The sequence below is a fragment of the Mauremys mutica genome, chromosome 6, assembly GCF_020497125.1.
Source record: "Mauremys mutica isolate MM-2020 ecotype Southern chromosome 6, ASM2049712v1, whole genome shotgun sequence".
In the NCBI taxonomy this organism is placed as follows: domain Eukaryota; kingdom Metazoa; phylum Chordata; order Testudines; family Geoemydidae; genus Mauremys; species Mauremys mutica.
In genome coordinates this window covers 93,024,989-93,050,598 of record NC_059077.1, presented here as the reverse complement: position 1 = coordinate 93,050,598, position 25,610 = coordinate 93,024,989, and the positions used below count along the sequence as shown (strand labels likewise).

The 25,610-nt window shown below is 40.6% G+C and overlaps 1 protein-coding gene across 1 annotated transcript in view; it reads right to left on the bottom strand.

The window, feature by feature from the left end:
• Window positions 1-25,610, bottom strand: part of TMC1 (transmembrane channel like 1) — a 79,474-nt gene that overhangs the window by 33,219 nt on the left and 20,645 nt on the right. Inside the window, exons 5-9 of the mRNA XM_045020251.1 lie at window positions 17,668-17,758; window positions 16,032-16,113; window positions 10,764-10,870; window positions 8,956-9,054; window positions 3,154-3,296 (exon numbers count right to left, since the gene is read on the bottom strand). Of these exons, the coding sequence (XP_044876186.1) occupies window positions 3,154-3,296; window positions 8,956-9,054; window positions 10,764-10,870; window positions 16,032-16,113; window positions 17,668-17,758 (522 nt within the window). The remainder of the gene's footprint in view (window positions 1-3,153; window positions 3,297-8,955; window positions 9,055-10,763; window positions 10,871-16,031; window positions 16,114-17,667; window positions 17,759-25,610) is intronic.

The following is a 25,610-nucleotide window of genomic DNA, read 5'->3' as shown; positions in this document are numbered from 1 at the left end:
CATCCTGCACCCTAGCAATACACCGGAGAATATCAGTTTGATCCTCCAGTAGCCTGAGCATTGCTTCCTGCCTCCTTTCATCACGCTGACGCCACCTATCATCTTGATCCCGCCACCTTTCCTCTTGCTCCCGCCACCTGTCCTCACATTCATTTTGTGCTTTCCTGCACTCTGACATTTCCTGCACTCTGACATTTTGTGCTTTCCTGCACTCTGACATTGTCCTCACATTCATTTTGTGCATTCCTGCATTCTGCTGGGGTCTTTCAGTGTGAGAGGACTGCATGAACTCAGAGAACATTTCATCATGAGTGCGGTTTTTTTCGCCTTCTAATCTTTGCTAGCCTCTGGGATGGAGGTGATATGGGGAGTGTTGAACCATTTGCAGCTGTGGGAGGGGAAAAAAAGGGAGAGTAGTATTTAAAAAGACACATTTTAGAGAACAGTGGGTAGACTCTTTCACGATGAACCAAGCTGTTAACATAACATAGTATGTGTGCTTTCTTTACAAGGTTGCATTTTGCCTCTTATATTGAGGACCTGCCTGTTTAGTATGAGAGATCACACATGCAGGCCAGCAAGCAACAGAATTCGGCTTGCAGCCAGACATGGTAAGCCACAGTCTTTTGGTTTCTTTAACCTTCATAACATGTGGGAATGGTTTCAAACAGCAGCGCCCTCATGTCCCATACCAAGCAGCCATTGGGTTGGCCATTTAAAAGGAGGGTCCACGGTTTTCAGGTTAACGTGCAGCACAAACCCAGCTAAACCCCTCCACCCCATCATGTTCTCTGGGATGATCACTTCTCCCCTCCCCCCACCGCATGGCGCACAGTGGGGATGATTTCTGTTCAGCCACAGGCAAACAGACCAGCAGGAACGGCCACCTCTGAATGTCCCCTTAATAAAATTCCCCTATTTCAACCAAGTGACCATGAATGATATCACTCTCCTGAGGATAACACAGAGAGATAAAGAACAGATGTTACTTGAATGCCAACACCGGGACCATACACTGCCATGCTTTGTTATGCAATGATTCCAGACTACGTGCTAGTGGCCTGGTGTGGTAATGGAGGACGGAATAAGGCTATCCTCCCCAGAAACCTTTTGCAAAGGCTTTGGGAGTACATCCAGGAGAGCTTCATTGAGATGTCCCTGGAGGATTTACGCTCCATCCCCATACACGTTAACAGACTTTTCCAGTAGGTGTACTGGCCGCGAGTGCATCCCAAGTCCTCAGGGCAAATTAATCATTAAACACACTTGCTTTTAAACCATGTACAATATTTACAAAGGTATACTCACCAGAGGTCTGTTCTCCGCCTTCTAGGTCCAGGAGCCCGCCTTCAGTGGGAAGGGAGGGTACTAGATCCAGGGTGAAAAACAGTTCCTGGCTGTTGGAGAAAACAGTTTCTGCGCTTGCTTGCTGTGCGCTATCTTCAACCTCCTCCTCATCATCATCTTCCTCGTCTCCAAAAGCCACATCCCTGTTGCGTGAGAATCCATTGACGGAGTCAAAGCACAGGGTTGGGGTACTGGTGGCTGCACCCCCTAGAATGGCATGCAGCTCATCATAGAAGCGGCATGTCTGGGGCTCTGACCCGGAGCGGCCATTTGCCTCTCTGGTTCTTTGGTAGGCTTGCCTCAGCTCCTTAAGTTTCACGCGGCACTGCTGTGGGTCCCTGTTATAGCCTCTATCCTTCATGCCCTTGGAGAGTTTTTCAAATATTTGGACATTTCGTCTTTTGGAACGGAGTTCAGATAGCACGGATTCGTCTCCCCATACAGCAATCAGATCCAGTACCTCCCGTTCGGTCCATGCTGGAGCTCTTTTGCGATTCTGGGACTCCATGGTCACGTGTGCTGATGAGCTCTGCATGGTCACCTGTGCTGATCAGCTTGCCATGGTGGCCAAACAGGAAATGAAATTCAAAAGTTCGTAAGGCTTTTCCTGTCTACATGGCCAGTGCATCTGAGTTGAGAGTGCTGTCCAGAGTAGTCATAATGGAGCACGCTAGAATAGCTCCTGGAGGCCAATATCATCAAATTGCATCCACACTACCCCAAATTTGACCCAGCAGGGTCGATTTCAGCGCTAATCCCCTCATCGGGGAGGAGTACAGAAATTGATTTTAAGAGCCCTTTAAGTCGACAAAAATTGCTTTGACGTGTGGACAGGTGCAGGGTTAAATCGATCTAACGCTGCTAAATTCGACCTAAACTCATAGTGTAGACCAGGGCTTATGTTAGGGGGTTTTCTAGTGTGAGCAAATAGGTACTATGGACCAAATCACCACTGGCGTACCACCAATGGAATAGCCCCAATTAATACCAGTAGTGAATTTGGCCCTAAAATAAGACAACCAAACTCATTTTCACTCTGGATGTAAGCCAGGATTTAAACCTAGAATTCCAGAGATGGAAGTGTAATTGCCTAGTGCACTAACCTATCTAGCCTCCTTTTCCTTTCTCCCACTTACCCATAGTCTTCCTACTGTTTTTAGTACTGTGCTCTAAATATAATTTAATGGAGAAAGCACAACTAGAGACTACTTTGTCTGCCATAGGACATTAATCTTTTACCATGACCAATGGTATTAATTTTGCTACACCACTGTGCAAATGTGAACTAACCACTATAATCTTGCTGAGAATCATTTACTGCTCACTGTGACTTATACAGCTGAAGTTTTTGTCAGGTGTTTTCCTCTTCTTCCTTTTTTTTAATTTACTTCACACGAGGTATGATTAAAAGAGGAGCAACTGAATGGCCTGGATGTTATCTGACATTGTGCTAGATGCAGACTATTATAAAAGGAGGGGTTGAGAGCTTTGTTCCTTGAATTACGCATTCATTTTACACCTTTAAGATGCAGAGGGAAAGTGTTATGTTATTTCAGTAAAGATTTTTTTTCCCACCTCTGCCGGACTGAGACACGCTTTCTGGTATAAATAAATAAATACTGGCCTAAGAAATTATAAATGGCTTTAACATAGTCCAGCATTTCCTTGCAGCTTTTCCCCACCAGAGCTGCATCAATCCTGCTGTTAAAACTGCTACATTATCATTTCTGACAGTGCATCCTTTGTGAAGAGAATTGCATTTATTTTAATTCATTCTTTACTTCCCTAAAGACAGAAGGGACTTACGTTCGGATGACAACCATGTAGCTATAGGCAATGGTCCCAACTCCCACAAGGAAATAGGAAAGAGGCATCCTGAACTTCAGCCATCCAATTGTTCTCTGGTTGTTGTAATAGCCATAAAAGAGCACAGAATACTGTGCAAGGCCCTGAAAAGTAAATGGCAGGTAACAGCTTAACTAGCCTGTTATATACATACACACACACACACTAAACCTCATGAAACTTCACCAAAAGCAGTGAATACCAAAAAGACATTCATTTTTATGCCTTCATGACATCTCCAGACGACATTATGGTAAACCTGACAGCTGGGGCCTGACTATTCTGTGAGAATTCAGAACAGCCCTGTTTTGGAGCCTTTAAAGAGGATCTGAAAAAGATTTCATGTTGATTGTCAGGTCCATAACCTGTCAGATACTTTAGAGGTTAGACACTTCATCTACAATGTAGCAGCTGAAAGCTTTTTCATCCAAGTGGGTTTTTTGGTTGGTTGTATGTGTGTGTTTTAACAGAAAGTGGCTTTTCAACAAAACAGAAAGTTTGGTTACTTATATTCCATGTTCTTAAAATTTCCCTCCAGTTCCAGTTTGGTATAAAATTCTTCATTTCTGTCCTAAAATACTGGGTAGTGTTGCTGTGTGCTGGTTAACAGCTGATAAATTTCATTCAGCAGATGGTTGGGTTTCATTGGATACTGAAATGATTCTTGTATCTACAGTTTATAAAACAAATTATTAGGTTGGTATTGAAAAAACTGCATTTCTTTAAAACAAATCATATGAATGAAGTTTCTCTTGGCTTGGATGTTATTTTTTCAAAATAATTTAATAGGCAATTGCTCGAGTCTGAAAGTAATCAAGATAGTTGGCTTAGCCTAATCAGAGGAGAGGAGAACAGTGTATTTAAATCCCTTTGATGAACAGCATAGCACATACAGAGCAGCAGCAAAGTTCCAAATGGGCACAATTAACTCAAATCAAACACTAGAGTTCAGCATGCGAAAGTGTAATTTATCGATATACTGTTGATGAATATGAGATGTGCTGATCATGAGCTGACATTGCTAATGCAGAGTGCTTTAGTCCTCCTAAATTAAAAGGTCCATTTACTTTCCTTCTGTTTAGCTGCTGGTGTTTCTTAAAATTAATCCATTCATAGATTATAATATCTATAGATTAACATCCTTCTGCTTTGTGTAATCACAAACCATGCATTTGATTTATTGGAGATTTTTAAATGTCTGAAATGAGTCACACACAGTCTTCAGAACCTCATTTGCAATTCTTGTGAAAGTGAAAAAGAAATATTAATATATGGTAACTAAAGGTAATATTTACAGATTTCTTCGTTTGGTAATCGATGCATCTCTTTATTTGTATTGGGATCAGAACAGCTATAGAGATATGCATGCAGGAGAGACAATATTAGGTATCTGATTCTAAGAGAAAGGGAATATTATTATTCATTTGTATAGCACCAAAAGTGAGCAGGTTTGTCTTTAGTTACTACACTTCTACTAAGAAATGGTGTAATTTCATGTAAGAATTTATACTGGGCTTGGATTGTCTAATCTGTAGTTGTACATAGCCTCATACATTTCTGGATGGCTATTTAGATCACACTACATATTAAAATATCTTTAAAGGCACCATGCTCTGCTAAGTCAGTGTTGTCATAGGTGTTTTAAAGCCTTTAGATGAGCCCTGCACGGTGAGTAATTGAGGATGTTGTTTCCTGGGCTTTGCCTACTGTATTTAACTGTGAAGCTTGATATATATTTTAGCTATGAAGTGGTAGCCATAAGCATAGGGTCTCCCTCTACACTCTTCCCACAGCCTAACACAAGATAGATGAGCATATGAATGGAGAGGGGTAACTAGTGGTGTTCCCCAAGGGTCAGTCCTAGGACCAATCCTATTCAATTTATTCATAAATGATCTGGAGAAAGGGGTAAACAGTGAGGTGGCAAAGTTTGCAGATGATACTAAACTGCTCAAGATAGTTAAGACCAAAGCAGATTGTGAAGAACTTCAAAAAGATCTCACAAAACTAAGTGATTGGGCAACAAAATGGCAAATGAAATTTAATGTGGATAAATGTAAAGTAATGTACATTGGAAAAAATAACCCCAACTATACATACAACATGATGGGGGCTAATTTAGCTACAACGAGTCAGGAAAAAGATCTTGGAGTCATCGTGGATAGTTCTCTGAAGATGTCCACGCAGTGTGCAGAGGCGGTCAAAAAAGCAAACAGGATGTTAGGAATCATTAAAAAGGGGATAGAAAATAAGATTGAGAATATATTATTGCCCTTATATAAATCCCTGGTACGCCCACATCTCGAATACTGTGTACAGATGTGGTCTCCTCACCTCAAAAAAGATATTCTAGCACTAGAAAAGGTTCAGAAAAAGGCAACTAAAATGATTAGGGGTTTGGAGAGGGTCCCATATGAGGAAAGATTAAAGAGGCTAGGACTCTTCAGCTTGGAAAAGAGAAGACTAAGGGGAGATATGATAGAGGTATATAAAATCATGAGTGATGTTGAGAAAGTGGATAAGGAAAAGTTATTTACTTATTCCCATAATACAAGAACTAGGGGTCACCAAATGAAATTAATAGGCAGCAGGTTTAAAACAAATAAAAGGAAGTTCTTCACGCAGCGCACAGTCAACTTGTGGAACTCCTTACCTGAGGAGGTTGTGAAGCTAGGACTATAACAATGTTTAAAAGGGGACTGGATAAATTCATGGTGGCTAAATCCATAAATGGCTATTAGCTAGGATGGGTAAGAATGGTGTCCCTAGCCTCTGTTCGTCAGAGGATGGAGATGGATGGCAGGAGAGAGATCACTTGATCATTGCCTGTTAGTTTCACTCCCTCTGGGGCACCTGGCGTTGGCCACTGTCGGTAGACAGATACTGGGCTAGATGGACCTTTGGTCTGACCCGGTACGGCCATTCTTATGTTCTTATGTAGTAGTATGCATGATTATAATGAGCCTTCGGATTTTGATTGCTGTGGAGTAGGGTCTGAGCTGTAGATTATATAAATATAAAAAATTCAGTTCAAGATTAAAATACAAAAGGCAACAGCAATTTAGCAATTTCTGCATGATGAAAATAGCCACATTCCCAAGGATGATCAGGGCAGGCACAATTTCCCCTTCATGTTTTGCTACACATTTTAGAGCCCTTTTTTATTATTTCTGAAATAAATGTTATTGGGGAATTACTCCAGAATACAACAACAACAAAACATGTTTATCATTTTATTTTGGACCTGAAAAAATTGTTTTTGCCTCTAAAATTATCTCAGCTATATAGTCCCCATACCCATCCTTGTCTGGATAAAGGTTTCATTGTCCCTTGCCAGATCTTGTTTCTTTCTCAGTTGTTGGGAGCCTCCCCTCTCTTGCTGCCATCTCTTTTCTCTCAAGTCTTCTCTTTCACCTTCTCCATCCTTCTTCTAGGATCCACTCTTCTTAAAAGGGCCTCCATGTTGCTACAAGGCTCACTTTTCTCCTCCAAGGTCCCTCTCTGCTGCAGTACTTCCTCTCTTTTTAAATAGGCCTCACCACTTGACTTCATTGCTGTGTCTCCTGCTACTACCATTCAACCATTGGAGCTCCTGATCATCCAAATACAATGGAGTTCAATTCCGTTAATTACTGACATACATCAGTGATTGCAGAATGTTATTGAGTTACTCCTTCTAATGGTCCAGGAGCTCACCCAGAAAAGAACATTGACTTCCTTTCATGGATCTAAAGAGGGGTCATCACTTTGTGGCTAAAGGAAATCAGGTCAAGTCATCTGGTCAGTTACCACTTTACATCAGGCAATGTGGAGAGAGGTAAATGTGTTACTTTGAACACTTTATTAAACTAAAATTTTAAAAATTCACTGGGTTTCAGTGAGTCAGCCTGGAAGTATTGCATTAAAAGTCAGGAAGTCAGCATACAGATCAATGTATCCAGTCTGGTATTCTGTCTGCGTACTGAGAGTTTAAAAACTTGCTACCTGGCTGAAACTCTCCAAAGAAATAAATGAAAGAGCCAGAGTTCATTCCAGGCCAGTGGTGCGTCCCATCAGGGTAATCTGATTGCGGGCTGTGAGACATTTTGCTGTCATTGAGCAACCGCAGGCACGGCCCCCCACAGCTCCCTTTGGCCATGAATAGTGAACCGCGGCCACTGGGAGCAGCAGCGGGGCCGTGCCTGTGGACGGTCAATGTCAGCAAAATGTCTCACTGACCGAAATCTTATTACCTTGATGAGTTGCATGCAGCCGGCGGGCCGCAGGTTGCCCACCACTGTTCCAGGCACTGTACCAGAGGAATAAGCCATGAGCCAGAGGTAAGGCCCCTAATAAAAAAATCCACCTGGGGTTGAAGTGGCACAAGGCTGAGGCCCTCTCTAGGCAGCCAGCACATGCTTGAAAGTGGGCAATGCTTGATGGGAGGAATGGCCAAAGGCTGAGCTAATTCAGTGAACCCCTACCACAGCCTCTGTCTGCAGGGCTCCTAGGATGCTCCAGAATTTACAGCTGCCCCCAGCTGGCAGAACTCCTAGGGTGAGCAGTGGAACACTGTCCACAGCCTTCATCACCCTTCCTGGCATCAGCAGTCCGCACCAAGGAAACTTTGGTTTCATCCTTCATCCTCTGAGTTATTTTTAACACTTCTCCTAGTGCTTATGAGTATGAAGAGAATGAACTGTTCTACTGAGTTTGCCATGTCTGGCTATAAATTGTTCAAAGAAACAGACTCCCAGTTTCACCTCCCACATCTTCTATTATACTTACCTTTGCTGAAATCCATAACAAGTACTTAAAGTTAAGCATGTTCATAAAGATTTGATGGATTGAGGCCTAAATGTAGAAGGGAGATTGCACAGAAGCTTCCGGCAAAGTCACCCTTATCTGAATGCTGTTCCCATTAATCTGGAGAACACCTATAACTGGATGATTCCATCTTTTTTGTTTGTGCAAAATCCTTTACAATGACCTTTGCAGCTGACTGACAGACAATGTGGAGACTTTCATTGCCTTACAACCAATGTACCATTGTCTGGGCTCATTGTAATATGGAATTTATCCTCAATACAGTCATCTTAAATTTATTTCATGTTTACAAAAGTAATCACGCTATGGAGGCATGCCCTGTGTGAAAGGTGGTGAAAATATTGTTTCAATAAATAAAAGTATTCTATGGTATTTAGAAGTCTACCTTCAGACTTTCAGTTGAGGAGGTTCATCTCTTAAGGATACGATGAGCTTCAAAGAAACAATAAGGGATTCAGCCATCCATCCCACTACAGCTAAAATATTTGCAAATTTAAAAAACAGAATTTTGTTTCTAGTCTATCTTTAAAAAAAGGCCTAAAGCGAGGTTTTGTCTTACATGGAACTCACACAGCACCACCAATTTGAAATCTAAATGCATATAATCCCAGAGGGTCAAATTCATCCACAGTCCAACTCTACTGAAGCAAATGGAATTACACCAGAGACTACATCAGTCTAGACTCTTATTCCCAAATTCCTCTCCTTTTTTATTCCTAAAGACACAGTAATGGACATGGAATTTTCATACATTCTGTTTTTAGATCAAGAAAACATCTATACTCGGAATTAATGAAAAGGAGATTTGAATTGATTTCTATCCATTTGAATGATCTCCTGACATATTTCATATTAAACTACTGAAATTGAACAGTGAAGCACTGATCACTGAAATCAAAGCCTTTTAGAGCCAAAAGAGTCATGATAATATGCAGTATTGCGATAATGCACACTTACACTAAAGTCCCACAAAGTTGCAAAATTCATAGCAGTCTTTTCTTCAGCTCTCGGGACAGTTTTTCTAGGTAACGTGCCATATGGTTTCCCCATCAGCACCTGTAGCCAAAATATGATGAATGTAGATAACAGTTTAAAACACAACACCAACAACCAAGTATAAAATGCAGATGTGAACAACTGCACTGGAGATTTTGCTTTGTGTTCTCCTTAACTCCCTACTGATAGCAATCCATCTCTCCAAATCTTTTGCCTTCATGCCTTTTAATTCGTGATTGACGCTATTCCTGAAGTATATGTCATTGCAATTTTTATTAAATGGTAGTCTACTAAAAATCAGTGGAATGTTAAGCTGTATCTTTTATATTCAGCAGCAACAAAAGTTAAAAATATTCATCAGATCAGTGAGTTCTTTCAGTGATGCAAATTCATTTTTCTTGTGCTGTTGATTTTGTTGCTTTTGTTAATAGAAAATAGATTGGGTCATTACATGCATATAGTTTTCAGATGATGACAATCAGGATTCTAGACCAGATTCTACTCCCACTTGAGTCTTGATATTGTTCCACTGCAATCAATGGCAGTTTTTCTCTTGACTTCAATGGGCACAGAACCAGGCTCTTAAGGTGGTGTAAATCCAAAGTAACTCAATTGGCTTCAATTACTCTACTCTAATGAAAGCAGAATTTGGCCCATCCATTAGAAAATTTTTGGAAAATGTCATATCCTAAATAAATCTTGTGGGCTTGACATTATCTGCTTCACTCACTTACATGTACACACTGGAAGTAAGTGTAATCAAGAGGATATTCTCTATGGTGGAAATTTAGGGGCCAGCCCAAGCCCTATATACCACTTAAATTCCATTTAAATCCTATTTTGAGCCCTGCTTAAGTCTTATACTCATCCTTTGCATGGGATAATTTCAATTTGAGTTGAATTCCACTTTATGGATGAGATTCTCTGGTGCATGTCTAAGGATACATCTATACTTCAAGCTGGAGGTATAATTTCCTCTTGAGGAGACATGTACCCCAGGCTAGTTCTAAGCAAGCTAGCACTCTAAAAATGGAGTCTCGCCATGGCAGCGTGAGCAGGAGAAGAGGCTAGCATCCCATTCAAGATGCTAGGTACATATGTGGGGTGACTAGCTGTGCCTGCTCTTTGAGCTGCTGTGGCTACACCTTATTTTTAGCTCTTGATCACAGCTGACATGGGGTATGTCTCCTCAAGGTGGAAATAATACCTCCAGCTTAATGTATAGACATACTATTAGAGGTGCAGCACAGAACTCACAGTCCAGGGGATGTGGGCTAAGGTAGCTTTAAACCACCTTGTGCTCCCCACCCCCCTCCACTGTAAACCTGGGCTGCTCCAGGTATAGAGTGGAGATGCCCCTGTTGTAATTTAGACAGACTTCATGGACTGCCCTAAGAGTCACAGCACTGCAGGATGCAGCCCTTCCCCCCACACTTGTCTCATGCTCAGCCCTGCTCAGGCATGCTCCACCCACCCACCCCCCATGCCAGGGGGTGTTAAGTTCTTGGGAGGCAGCCTTATAGCTGTCTTCTGCAATGCTTGTGCCAGGAATGCGTCCCTGAGCAGAACCAGGGCTTTTAGATCTGTTTTACACCACTCTGTCTGTTTTCATGGCTTAAAGGAGCTGGAGCATTGGTAGAGATCTTGTCCTAAGTGTTCTAGTAACAAAGGTAAAAGTTTTAAGCAACATTTCTCAGTGACATTTTATTCCCCTATAGAAATAAGAAATCCAATTTTAAAAAAATTCCAAATCACGCATTCTCACTCACCTCAGGCACCATTACAAGGCCAAATGTCAATCCAAAGAGAATCATATTTATTCCATACATCCAGCGCAAGAATATGAAATAAGAAGCTACTGAAGAGCCAAAATGACCTGTGAAAACATTTGCAGTGACAAAAAGACAGATCAGTCAATATTCTTCTCTTCTTACTTTGAGACAAGATTACTTGAGCATTTTCATGAATGCTGAAGATACAAAAAATCAGATTTTTCTTTATTCTATATTAGTACCTATAATTGTATCATTTTAGTAATTTTTCAAGATTGCAGACTAGCATTCACTTCCTTGAAATGATTTTAAAAAACAGAAGCCAAGACACCATTTACCAAAGTATACTGAAAGAATATAAATAACATGACACCAATACAATGGAATAGAACCTCAGGATGATCTCCTAGGGCCAGATGTTCAAAGGTATTTGGTTGCCTAAGGATGCAGATAGGTGCCTAATGAGATTTTCAAAAGTGACTAAACAGATGAGGCACCTAACTCCACTTGAAATCAGCAAAATACCTTTGAAATCATGGTCTCTAGAGCTTATCAGTGCCTTTCTACATAGGCTTTGTTTCTGGCCTACTAGCCAGGGAGAAAGCAAAGCATTGCTTGAAAGACAACTTCCTGAATTTAAAAAAACACAAATACACTATTCTACAGCAGTGGTCTAAAACACCAGCATTTGCAATGGCGATACTACGATTGTTGTTATTGTATAGAATATAGTTGTATTTTTATACTAAATCACTAACAGACTGGTGTCTGTCACAACACCAGATGCAGAAAACCTTGAGGACCAGGAGTATACAGTTACTCAATACAAAAGATTCTTCACAACAGGCTCATTAGTCTATGCATCACCAGTATAAAAGTTTTAGCAATGACAACAAGAGATGGTTTAAGATTAAAGTTTAGGGAAACAAGTACATACTGTGAGAAAGATTATTATTGTAAATGGGAAAGATTTAGGTAGGAAAGAACAGGGGAGGTAGCTTGATCAGGGGGACAGAGTATTTAATTGAGAGCTATGAGCTCTTCAGTTCTGCCACTGACCAACTGTGTGACTTTGAGCAAGTCAGTTAATTTCTTTTGCCTCTCTTTCCCCTCCCACCCTTTGTCTGCCTTGTCCATTTTGACTGTAAGCATTTTGGGGCAAGAATTGTCTCTCTGTGTTTGCACCATGCCTAGCACAATTGGGCCCTGATTTCGGTTGAGGTCTCTAGGTACTACTACTATGTTAATAATAGTAAAATAATAGAAGTTTAGGACCTGATTCTGCAATACTTATGTGAAGAAACCTTCCACTGAAATCAAGAATCAAACACTTCATGATTAAAGGGAAGATTTTTATCCTCACATGCTCTGGAGGTGTAGCTGCTGTAACTGAAAATGTTGGTCACGTGACCTTTTTATTTACTGCTAAAGGGGCTCCTGTTGGTTTAGGACATGTGAGCATTTATTGTGCCTGATGATTTCATAAACTGTTTTGTTACTATTTTCTCTGGTAATGGCCCTCTTGGTGCTATATCAGTTAAGATTAGCCTTGTACCCCAGTTAATTCTAACATTTATTGACCTGTAGTTATTCATTAAAGCTGTCACTAGCTGGGACTGAATTAGGGGAGAATCATCCCAGGCCCTTGTTGCAGAAGCACTGAAATACCTAGTCCTGTTAATCTAGACTTTGAGCTTTTATGTTAGTATTTCTAATTGGCACTGTTTGTCCAGCACATTGAACTTTTCAGCTCCTATGAGAGGAAGCCTTTATATGTTCTAATGTTAGTTTCCCATACTCTTCCACTAGTAGCTCCATTTAAGTAGAAAATTGTAACAAGACAAATGGACAGGTTTTGCCTCTGACCTGATCTTGACCTTTTGTGCCACAAAAGCCAGAAAGCTACCTTAACTGGTCCCCTTCAATAGAGGAGAATCCTCAGCTCCTATGCCATCCTGTCCTATACTCCAGCACACAGGTGCATTGCTAGGGTGACACGAGCAAGTGTGAAAAATCAGGATGGGGTGGGGGGTAATGGGCATCTATAAAAGACAAAGCCCCAAATATCGGGACTGTCCCTATAAAATTGGGACATCTGGTCACCCTATGCATAGCTGCAGAAAAGAGAATCAGCACTAGGAGCCACTAGGTGTGGTTGATATAAAGGACCTTAAGTTGCACATCATCTGATTCCCAGATGTTGCAAAGGACCTAAATGCACATTGGGACTAGACAAGCACCCAGTGGCCCAAGGATGGGTAGACGGGCATAAAGGTGTCCTAAAAATAACTTCATGTCCACCCGTCCCCTGAGCTGTGCTAGCTGGGGGACAGCAAGTTCTGAAGTTCTGACTCAGTCATTTCATCACTGCATTTTATGGTTTGCTTTGCTGATTTTCTAGGTTTAAAATTTAGACATACAGTAAAAACACATTAATTTGCAGTATAGTGAATGTTGCAAAATAGTTTTCTTTTGGGCTGACGCATGTCATGCTTGGTCTCTGTCCAAATTTTATTTTTATTTTTTATTTTTTTTACAAAGATAAAGTTCACAATCCTATTTATTGAGGATCATTATAAAGGTAACATTTATACTGTGATATTCTGAGTGTCCAGGCATCTTTAAGCTAAGGAAAAGAAAAAGGAGCTTATTTCATTACAGGAGAGAAAAAAACTGTACATAGACACAGTATCAGTTAATTATCCTGTTCTATTTTTACATACTTGTCCTACTAATGTAACTTGAAACAGCCGTGGGTTTTAATGGCAAAATAATTCAGTCCAGGCCCATTTATTTACCAAATATAACTGAAGGATCACTCACATGGGTTCTCAGAATGAATTCTATTCTGTTACCAGCCCACCAAAAGAACCACCTGTCTCCTGCTGCTCAATTTGATTTAAATACATTTATTCAACAGCTTCTTCTGCGTGCTAAATTAAACCCTGGTGATTGCATAGCCTGCTTTGTTCTCTACTGATCATGATGCCATGTGTTTCAAGTTATTATGTGGTGAATTACCCTTTCTTTTGGCCTAGTGCCACCTTGTCTAGGATTGCTTTGCAACACAAAGTACAAATCAGCTAAAACTCACAGTTGACCATTTTCCTGGTCATAGCCACCTTGACACTGTCTATTGCATGCTCCAAAGCTACCTTCAGTAAAGCTATCTTGCACTATAATTAGGGCTGATCAGTGGCTAGGCTCCCACTCAAGTCCTTGTGATGTTAAGCCAAGTTTGCTTCAGAGCGGATTTGTTAATAACTTAGCTCATTACTGGAAGGCCTTTCTCCCTATGAAATATAAAGCTTACTTTATGATAAGACTGTTCTCAAATTTTGCCACAACTCTCACCACAAGTACGGTACTTTGCAATTTTATATATGCACAGTGATATTCATGATCATATTCTCTTTTTCGTCTTTATTTTATATGTTGTCTTTTGAGAACACTTAAATAGCATATTATAGGCAAACAACAAAGCCAGTCTCTAAGCTGTATCCCAAGAGCACTTTTCCAGAATTAATTTCAATACTGGGTACTGAAAAAGGTTTAAACTTATCAGTGGCATCTATATTGGGCATTATTATCTGTAAGGTAACTGAGACTTTAAAGGATATTTCTGATTAATAGCTATTAATGCCTTAACAAGCTAAATACATTTTCACAAAAGAAGACTGTATACAATGTAGACATTTTACAATGATTTTTTAAAAGTATAGATATACCTGTCTGTGTTCCCAGAAAGAACCCCATGCCCAGAGTAGGTCACAATGAATAAAAATGCATCTCCCATTTGAAAGTAATGGACATTTCACAGTTGATATAAAACTAAAGTACAAATAAAACTGTCGAATAATTTTAGTATTATCTTTGAATAGTCATGGAAGATGGGTGAGATTCCAGGGGACTGGAAAAGGGCAAATACAGTGCCAATCAATAAAAAGGGGAATAAGGACAACCTGGAGAATTACAGACCACTCAGCTTAACTTCTGTACCAGGAAAGATAATGGAGCAAATAATCAAGCAATTAACTGGCAAACATCTAGGAGATAATAAGGTGATAAGTAACAGTCAGCATGGATTTGTCAAGAACAAATCATGTCAAACCAACCTAATAGCTTTCTTTGACAGGGTAAACAAGCCTTGTGGATAGGGGGAGAAGGTATATCTTGACTTTAGTAAGGCTTTTGATACTGTCTCATATGACCTTCTCATAAGCAAACTAGGGAAATACAACCTAGATGGAGCTTATATCAGGTCTCTTAAGGTCCCTTCCAGGCCTATGATTCTATGATTCTCTTGGTTAGATAAGCAGCTCTTTCTCTTACTTTATTGAAAGAATTTCTCAACAAATTTGAAACCTTCTGTTTTCCAGTTCTTTCAAGTGGGATTTGAATTCTCCATCTGATTCTGCACTACCAAATCATCAACATGACAATTTTATGTATGATCTCTGCAATTAGATGTAGTGGTGACAATACTGTTTATGGTACACTGGAGTTGTCCTTGAAAATAAAAGACGTGCTATGCAGTCAAAATGATGGAACTCATGGTTTGGGTATAGGCTACCTGAAAAATAATCTGTTTCCACATACATCAGCACAGCAGTTTAGATCAACTGATGTTCTTGAGGGAACAAGTTGTGTTAATTTAGTGATACTAAAAAATGCCAGATTGGGAGCCATGAACACAGAAGTCTAATTTTTTTTCCACACAACAGGTGGAACAAACATACCAAAGGACCTTATCCCTGACTGCAGAGACCTTTTTTAAGGGTCAGAGGAGTGTTTAGTCTTCAGGCCCAATCAGTACATTGCCTTTTGGCTTGCTCGGTGTGCTTCTTTGTCCCATTTCAAAGAGGACTAGATCAAAGCATGCTAACAAACTGTTAATACACATCAGCAGGGTCCATGTGGGCAGGCTAATGTGAGACAGATTCATGCTCCAGCTTGCTGCAAGCTACATGTTTGTGTAGACAAGCTTTGACTATGAAGATTGTTTCATGAAACATAATCTCTTGTTCAGAATGTGGCTGTGTCCTCTGCCATGACAACTGGGGGGGGGGGTGTCAGTGCTCTAGAATAATGATGAAGTTTTGGGTTCACTGATAATTAAGAAGGCGGGTCCATCTTCTCTTTTGAGGAATAAAACATCTGGAAAGTTATTTTTAAAAGCAGTACAGATATTCTCGGAATCAGGGGGGCCTCTGGGAGTACACCTGCTGCTAAGTGCTAATTGTATTGTTTTCCACAACTACTTACTTTCAATCTCTTTGATTTTCATTTCCCATGGTATGCAGGCTGTTTTAAAATTCTCAAAATCTCGTTGAAATTTCATCCATTTCTGTAAAGGATCACAAAGAAAAAGAGGCCGCATTCTCAGTGTTCTCATATACATTCTCAGTCACTACTCTGAGATCCAGCATAGAACTGAGTGAATTTGTATCAAATACTTAATTTGCTGTATTTTGCCTTTTTTTTTCCTGTTTGTGGAATGTCTGAACAAATTGTGATTTTTTTTCTTGACTATTATTTGACTTGAGAACTGTTTCTGATCATTTAACGTATTTTATTCCAAATCTGAAATTCGAACTATATTGCTTAGTTGTGTGGTGTCTCTGTCCCTCAATTGGATAAGAGCAACTATTATAATCAGCAAAAACAATGCGGAGTCCTTGTGGCACCTTAGAGACTAACAAATTTATTTGGGCATAAACTTTTGTGGGCTAGAACTCACTTCATCAAGTGAATGGAGTGAAAAATACAGGAGTAGGTATAAATACATGAAAGGATGCGGGTGCTTTAACAAGTGTGAGGTCAGTATAAGGAGATAAATCAATTAATAGCAGGATACCAAGGGAGGGAAAATATAATCAGGCTTTCCAGGCATATTTCAGAATGTGAAAGTGGAAAAATTGTTGAACATTAATGCTAGTAAAATGTGGTTCCACAAATGTCTATAAAAAATGAAGCCAAATTAGTACTGAACGTGGTTGAAGCAAAACTGGTTTAAAAATTTGAATAAATATTTGTAGAGATTTTTTGCAGTATTCTCTCAGCTCTGAGGCAAAGGGACAATCTGTTGAAGCACTGTATAAGGGAGAGGGAACCATTCCAATCTAATATGTAAAGTGCATGTTTGCCATATGCCATGAGTTTTTCCTGCTACAATGAGGAGATTGGAACATTCTAAATCTTCTCAAGGAGCATGATCTTGATTGGCTTTCTTTATTCTGGACCTAACCCTGAGGGTGAGATTATCTGTATTCAGTTTGATTAGACATAGATTTGTGCATTTTATTTTATTTTTCTTGGTGACTTACTTTGTTCTGTCTGTTACTACTTGGAACTACTTAAATCCTACTTTCTGTATTTAATAAAATCACTTTTTACTTATTAATTAGCTCAGAGTATGTATTAATACTGGGGGAGCAAACAACTGTGCATCTCTCTATCAGTGTTATAGAGGGCGAACAATTTATGAGTTTACCCTGTATAAGCTTTATACAGGGTAAAAAGGATTTATTTGGGCTTAGACCCCATTGGAAGTTGGGCATCTGAGTGTTAAAGACAGGAACACGTCTGTGAGCTGCTTTCAGGTAAACCTGCAGCTTTGGGGCAAGTAATTCAGACCCTGGGTCTGTGTTGGAGCAGACGGGAGTGTCTGGCTCAGCAAGACAGGGTGCTGGGGTCCCGAGCTGGCAGGGAAAGCAGGTAGTCTGGGCATATTGTGTGGCAGCTCCCAAAGGGGTTTCTGTGATCCAACCCATCACACTCTGCTTTGGGATAATTTGGGGCAAAGGCGGTTTAAAATGATATTTATGAGGATGTGGTGAATGATAATCTACAACAGTGCATTGCTTTGCATTGTATGAAATTGATGAAATAAAATCCTTACCTTTGTCATCATCACTTTGTACGCATAAAACTTTTTCCCTTTTCCTTTTCCAAGTGCACCTTCAAATTTTTCTACAAAAAGCTGGGCTTCCCTGAGAAATCAGAACAAAAAGACATTCATGTGATGATATGGTAAAACAGGAATTCTTGCCACTTCAGGCTTGAAAAACAACGTCCTATTACTCCACTTTGGATGTTCAGATATCCCTGTTCTCTTAGTGATGCTCTTATCCTTTGTATTTCCCAGACATGGTCATTCAGCAATTAAAGCAGCCACCTCTCCTCAATAAAAGTACATACACTGGTGTCTTAAAGTTTGTGCTCAAAAAGGAAAATAAAAAGGGGGTGGAGAAGACTCTAGTAAATGACTGGTCTCATCTGATCATAATTTAAAAGTGCTGATGTTACACAAAACCTTAAAAACATTTTAAAGGAACTCTCACTCTTTTTTTCCCTTTGACTCTTATGTCCTATCTGTCTCACTAGAGAATACTTTAATAATTTTGTCAGTCAAAACTCTAATCTTCTGGAGCCAATTGAAACCACAGTTATGAGAAAATGATTCATAGATTGAACAATGGACAAGACATATGTGGAGGCACTGAGAGGAGTGAAAATATATATAGGCTAGAAGAGAGCAGACACAAGGGAACCATGATTACAGTCTATAAATATCTTCAAGGTAACAATTAAAAGGAAGGAGAAGAATAATTCATATAGTCCTGTGGCACCTTATAGACCAGGGGTCGGCAACCGGTGGCTCGCGGCTCGCCAAGGTAAGCACCCTGGCGGGCCGGCCCGGTTTGTTTATCTGCCGCGTCGGCAAGTTCGGCTGATCGCGGCTCCCACTGGCCGCGGTTCGCGGTCCCAGGCCAATGCGGGAGGCAGGAAGCGGTGCAAGCCGAGGGATGTTCTGGCCACGGCTTCCTGCCTCCCGCATTGGCCTGGGACCACGAACCGCGGCCAGTGGGAGCCGCGATCGGCCGAACTTGCCGACGCGGCAGATAAACAAACCGGGCCAGCCCGCCAGGGTGCTTACCCTGGCGAGCTGCAAGCCACCGGTTGCCGACCCCTGTTATAGACTAACAGACGTATTGGAGTATAAGCTTTTGTGGGTGAATACCCACTTCGTCAGATGCTTGTGCTCCAATACGTCTGTTAGTCTATAAGGTGCCACAGGACTCTTTGTCACTTTTTACAGATTCGGACTAACATGGCTACCTCCCTGATACTTGTCATATAGTTCCAGTGGATGAATGGATCAGGACCAATGGCTTGAACAAACGGAAATAATTCTTAAGAGGAAGTACTACTGGGGAATAGGCTAGATTACAAAACAAGACACCATAGCTTCAGGTATTCAAGAACAGGCTAGATAACATTAGCAGGAATTAAGTAGAGATCACTTCTGGAAAATGCAGATGGTTCAGACAAAATGACTCAAGTTGTTTTCTTCTGGTTGCATTACATTACAACGTGCCAAAACATTACAAAAACTGCAGGTGATGCTTATATTAGAAGAATACTAATAACCAGCTCAGAATTTCCATGTGAACCAAAGCTAATCTCTTTTATTCCTATGAAAAATATTGTGGGAATTTAATGACTGCAATTTCAGAAGTAGCTCTGATCCTTCTAATACCATTTGTCCAATTCAGAAGGAAGAGTGTCACCTAGTTAATCACCATCAACACCATTTACTGTGGCACTAATTGATTTGTGGAGACTTTATATCCAAGCACAGGGCCTAGATTGTGAAAGGGCTGAAGAAATCACAACATGCAGTGGCAAGGCTAAAATCTATGCTTTCAGCCATTCATCCACTTTATTTTACTGTTCCAGTCTTCAAAATTAAAAAAAATACACTTCTCAAAGTGAAACGAGGTGATTAGAAAGTCAGAAGGATACTATTCAAACAAAAGCCTGACACAATGTCACTAATGTGAAAAAATTTCCTCCCTAGTATACACATCATACATCTATAGCTGGGCACAGAAATTCTCCAGAAACTTCTCTTTTCTATTATAAAATGAGCATGAGTTTGGCTAAGCCAAAACAAATAAATTATCTTCCACAGGCAAAGTTTATAAAAACATGTCTTTTAGATCATGAATTCAACCCCTCAATTAAATCCAAGGATTCAAACTAGGCATGCTTGTTTGCAGTGCAATGAATGTCGCATTAAATGCCTTTTAGGTGTTTTCCTCTGCATTAGAATATAGTTTTTTATTCCTCTCTAAGTCCTGAATTCTCTGGCAAGGATGGGTTTTCTGTTTTTACCTGCAAGCTGGTTGCAGATTTCTAGTGCAAACTGAATTCTTGCCCTTTGGATGTAGTGAACTAGGTTTCCTGGACTACTGCTGGTATTTTCCTATGACTTCCCTCAGTGAAGTTCCCCTTCCCCTCCCTCTTTCATTTTTCCCCTCCCCCCCATTCTTATTGACAGTTAGGCTTTTCTTCCTCTCCATATCTTTTCAGGTGTTTGACTAGGTCCCTGGCAGTTCTTCAGTATGTTACAAAAATCCCTTATCTGCATGACAGTATTTAATCTGTCTATATTTTTTAAGGGCTTTAACTTTACTAATCACATTGGGCCAAATTAATCATCTAGTCTAGTTACTATCCACTTGTGCAGATGTTCTGTTTTAAATAGAACGGGACCCTTCACTTTAACAGGGCTCAACTGTATATTTAACACTGAACTATCTGCCTATCGTAATCTAAATACCTTTGCACAGTATGAGGCACTTGAATACAGTACTGATAGCATTCACCATACCTGTTAAAGAACCACTCAAAAGCCTCTCATACATTCCACAGCAAATGAAAGGAAATACGTATCACATGGTATTATTGGGCAGATGGAAGAACCTTGCCACTGTTCAGCATCTTGTGTCAGAATGAAAGCCTTTTATGTGTCAAAGTTACACTTGATGTTCTACATATGTGCCTTCTCCTTGTGTGGGCAGTGCAGGTTTGGATATAGTTGGCTTTTAACGAGCTTTCTTGTACAGTCATTACAGCTTTAGGAAGACCCAGTGAATAACATCCTCATGGGGGGCACCCTGCCCTGCCACATGAAAACCTATAGAGAAGCCATTCTGTGCTCTGCCGCAGCCCAGCTGCATCCAGGAATAGGAATACTTGCATGACTAATTTCAAGTCCCTATTTAATTGGTAGTTGAGTGCAAGTCTCAATAACAATTTAATTCCATGAAAAATTCCCACTGCAGTATTTAACAAAAGATATGACAAGCACATCTAGTGTGGAGCAGAGCTTGAAAGAGGGCCTGTGGGTGATGAGGCAGAGAATATGTGTGCAGTTGCATTCAAGGAAACTAATAAGGAAAGCATAAGCCCCATGTGATGCTGCAGCTATCAAATAGCTACTGCAAATTGTTTTTTTCCTTGCTCCTGCTCATCCCTCCTCCACCAGAGACACTCAATGGCTTTTTACTGGGTTACACCCTTGAATTAAAATGAGTTACTTCTGATTTACTTGCTGTGAGATCAAAGTCAGGCCCTCGGTGATTTGTAAGTCAGAAACTAAGGAAATTCCCCCCCCCCCTCCCTTCTAAACTTCCTGTGTCCTGGCTGGCTCTAAATATAGAATCATAGGACTGGAAGGGACTTTGAGAGGTCATCTAGTCCATTCTCCTGCACTCATGGCTGGACTAAGTATTATCTAGACCATTCCTGACAGGATTTTTGTCTAACCCAGTGCTTCTCAAAGCCGGTCTGCACTTTTTCAGGGAAAGACCCTGGCAGTCCAGGCCCATTTGTTTACCTGCCATGTCTGCAGGTTTGGCCAATCGCAGCTCCCACTGGCCACCCTTCCTGCAGCCCCCATTGGCCTGGAGCGGCGAACCGCGGCCAATGGGAGCTGCGATCGGCCGAACCTGCAGACGCAGCAGGTAAACAAACCGGCCCAGACCACCAGGGGCTTTCCCTGAACAAGCGGCGAACTGGCTTTGAGAAGAACTGGTCTAATCTGCTCTTAAAAATCGCCAATGATGGAGATTCCACAACCTCCCTAGGCAATTTATTCCAGTGCTTAACCACCCTGACAGTTAGGAAGTTTTTCCTGATGTCCAACCTAAACCTCCCTTGCTGCAATTTAAGCCCATTGCTTATTGCTTATTCTCAGAGGTTAAGAAGAACAATTCTTCTCCCTCCTCCTTGTGACAACCTTTTATGTACTTTGAGAGGGGACATGATAGCCATTTTCATCTTCTCTTTTCCAGACTAAACAAACCCAATTTTTTCAATCTTCCCTCATAGGTCATGTTGTCTACACCTTTAATCATTTTTGTTGCTCTTCTCGGGACTTTCTCCAATTGGTCCACATCTTTCCTGAGATGTGGCACCCAGAACTGGACACAATACTCCAGTTGAGGCCTAATCAGCATGGAGTAGAATGGAAGAATTACTTCTTATGTCTTCTTATCACATTCCTGGGAATACATCCCAGAATGACATTTGCCTTTTTTTTTTTGTAAAAGTGTTATACTGTTGACTTGCTTTTAGCTTGTGATCCACTATGACCCCCAGATCCCTTCCCACAGTACTCCTTCCTAGGCAGTCATTTCCCATTGTGTATGTGTGTGCAACTGAGTGTTCCTTCGTAAATGGAGTACTTTGCATTTGTCCTTATTGAATTTCATCTTATTTACTTCAGACCATTTCTCCAGTTTGTCCATATCGTTTTGAATTTTAATCCTATCCTCCAAAGCACTTGTAACCCCTCCCAGCTTGGTATCATCCACAAACTTTATAAGTGTACTCTCTATGCCATTATCTAAATCAACATGCAACTATCAGGTGAGTACACAGATAATAAATGTATTTCCCTGTCCTCTACATGTTTGTATATTATGCACATTATTGTTTCCTAAGCATATTTTGAAATGCTCTTTACCTCAGTTCTCAGCTTTGAGAATAAGAACTTTATTTGTACATCCCTGGAGAATCATCACACGCCTCTGCACTTTATGCTAAGAAAAGTGAGACGCAGAGGAAGAGCAGTCCTATCATTACAACAGTTTATTAAATCCCATCTGCACATTTTTGAGAAGCATCTTCAAAAATATCACACACTACATGCAAAGTGATAGAACCTCACAAATATGAGAAAGTGTCAAAAACAACACTGAAAGATGAAAGTGAGCTTTGTAATCACTGGTATCATGTTATAGGTAAATTATCTATAGCGCAAGATAGGCCAAAGTGTACCCCTTTAGCTAACTGTGAGAGCTTTTTTGGTTGAGAAAAAACATCTTAATCTAATTACCAACAAAAGGAGCTCATAAATATTTCATGGAGCCAGGTAGTATTGCCCTTAAGTAGCCCAGGTTAATTATTAATCCTAGGTATGAGGTTGCAGCTTCCAAAGTGCTAGGTATATTGCATGTAGGGCAGTTCAGCATGTACAAAGTAGAGGATGTATTACAGCACTTAGAGGTTGCTGCTGGTGAACAGGATTCAAGTGGATAGCTCACGTTTTTCAACAACAGTTCAGGAAGGTTTCAGTCATCAACATGTAAAAAGTCATTAAAAAGAAATGTCCTATTAATATTGATCACTTTGGACTTCTCCAAGTAAGCCTTAAAAAGACTGGCTAAAAGTTGACAGCAACACAACTGTTGCCAGGTGGCAGCTATCTTGGAAAGTGGCTCAATAATGGACGAACTACAGTGTTATTTAATTTGGTTTCGGTGGCTGCCAATAAGTTCATAACAACAGATCTGGGAGGGTCTGAAGATAATAACTGAAGAACATAATCTTCTTCATCTCACAGAGTAGTTTGTGATTGGTTTGTTTTTTTTTGTCATGCTGCATTTATAGAATATTCTGTTACAAAAAAATCTATTTTTATGGCTACTCTGGATTGGAAAGTAAAACAACTGGAGAAAAAAAGACAAAGTCTAAACACTCCCCTCCCACCCACCTTTCCACCTACCCCTATTATTTAGAAATAATCCACTGAAAAAAATGTTCACAGGTGGGTACTGCACTGCTTCCGCTGAGGTTAGTGAGAGTGTTACTGTTGATTTCAATGGAACCAAGCTCAGTGCCTATAGATCCCAGCACAGCAACTGGTCTCTACTTCCCCCGTTGCAGGATTCTGGGAACAGCCTGGATTGGATTTCCAATTAGGCACAGTAGGCATATGCCTAGGGGCGTCAGCATTTTAGGGGCACCTGACCTCTCTAAAACGGTGTGAAACACGAAGGGCAGCTATAGGCAGGAGGGGCACTGAAGATGCTGTGCCTAGGGGTGTATAAGGTGTAAATCCAGCCTTGGTACAGACTGAAGATTCTCTCCCTCCTCCTTTTAATTTTATATGAACCAGTTATGTTTTAGGGGCCCTCACAAATATCCTTTGTTCACTATCACTGTTCCTACAGCCACTCCCAAGTTGTCTTGTGATTCTCTTTGCATTCCATATTTATTTGAAGCTACTTTGTGAATGATACAAGCTTGATCTATGCCTGACATCTCCTTCATATTTTGTTGTCATTCATTTAATTGTAATTCATACATTGGTATTAACTTTATTGGGTAGCTTTTACATTTAGTAAGAACTTTAAACAAGGGAGAATTATAGTTGCATGGCATGCTATTGTATAATTGCAGGATTCCATGGTAATTTAATAAGAGAATGCTAGTAGATCTGACTATATAGCAGTTAATTACCTCGGTAGATTATACAATGCATACTTTGTGTGTGTAAAATATAACTGATCCATGTCAATAATGAGAATTAGAACTGTACTCCAGAACCAAATACAGAAGCCCACTTTTCAAATGTGGTCCTATCAACCCAGGACCAAGAACCATTAGCTTGAAAAACAAGGTAGCTGGATAGATATGGATACACCTGTATGTCTCAGATCCTCAGGTGGTGTAAATCAGTGTAAATTTCAATAGAGTTACACCAACTTGTACCATCTGAAGATCTGGCCCATAATATTTTATCTCTATCTCTATAAGCATCAATTGTAGGTTCAACTTTCTCCAAATGCAGTTCAGTAGATAGGAACTGAAGGTCATTACCATTGGAGTAGCCTTTGTGAAACATATTGGTGTCTCAGACCAGTTCCCAGAGGATAAGAGTCTATATCACAGAAAATACCACCCCCAAAAAAGAGGAGAGGACAGACGACAGCCTGCCCTACCTTCTAATCCTCAGCTGCTCGCCCTCCAGTTCAGAATTAATGCACGCTGGCTTGGTAAACTGGAGAAGTTTATACAGACACTGCCCATGCTACAACTTTCCTAGGATAAACAAAGTGCTTTATTCCCCAAAGGGTCCCATCTGACCTCTCTCCTAGACATTACACTCAGCAAAAGGAGTAGTGCACATCCTGGAATAATGGTTTGTCCTACTCCAGTTGAAACCGGAAAAAGCCCATGTAGTTAAACGAGAAAAGGGAGGAAGGAAATGCAAAATGTCTAATCTCACTAAAGCCAGGAAATTCAGAGAAAGGCTGAATCAGCATCCTTTCCTACTTCTGTTATGCTGAGGTAGTCCAGATAATATGGCCTTCTACCAGGTAACTGAGAACTGTGCTCTTACATACCATATAGGTCAGATTCCCCCCCTCACCCCGTCGAGAAGAAAAACTTGTGGAAGCGGGGATTAATAGAGGAGGGGGTGGCAAGGGACAGATCATTCCACCAAAGGGCAAGTTTTGCTCTCAAATAGATTAAGCAGAAGCTTCAGCCACCCTCTATGGATCCCTTGAGATTCCCAAGAAGCAAAGCCTTTACATAGGTTCTTACCCACATCCCAGCATGAATATTCCTTATGAGGCTGTTTGAAGGATGATGCACCTCGTTAATCTGTTTCTCAATATCTCTCTCACACACAAAAACTCTCTCTATCTCCTCCTCCTCCTCCATTCCCATCCTTGGCCTGCCGCCTCCCGCTTTGCAAATCCT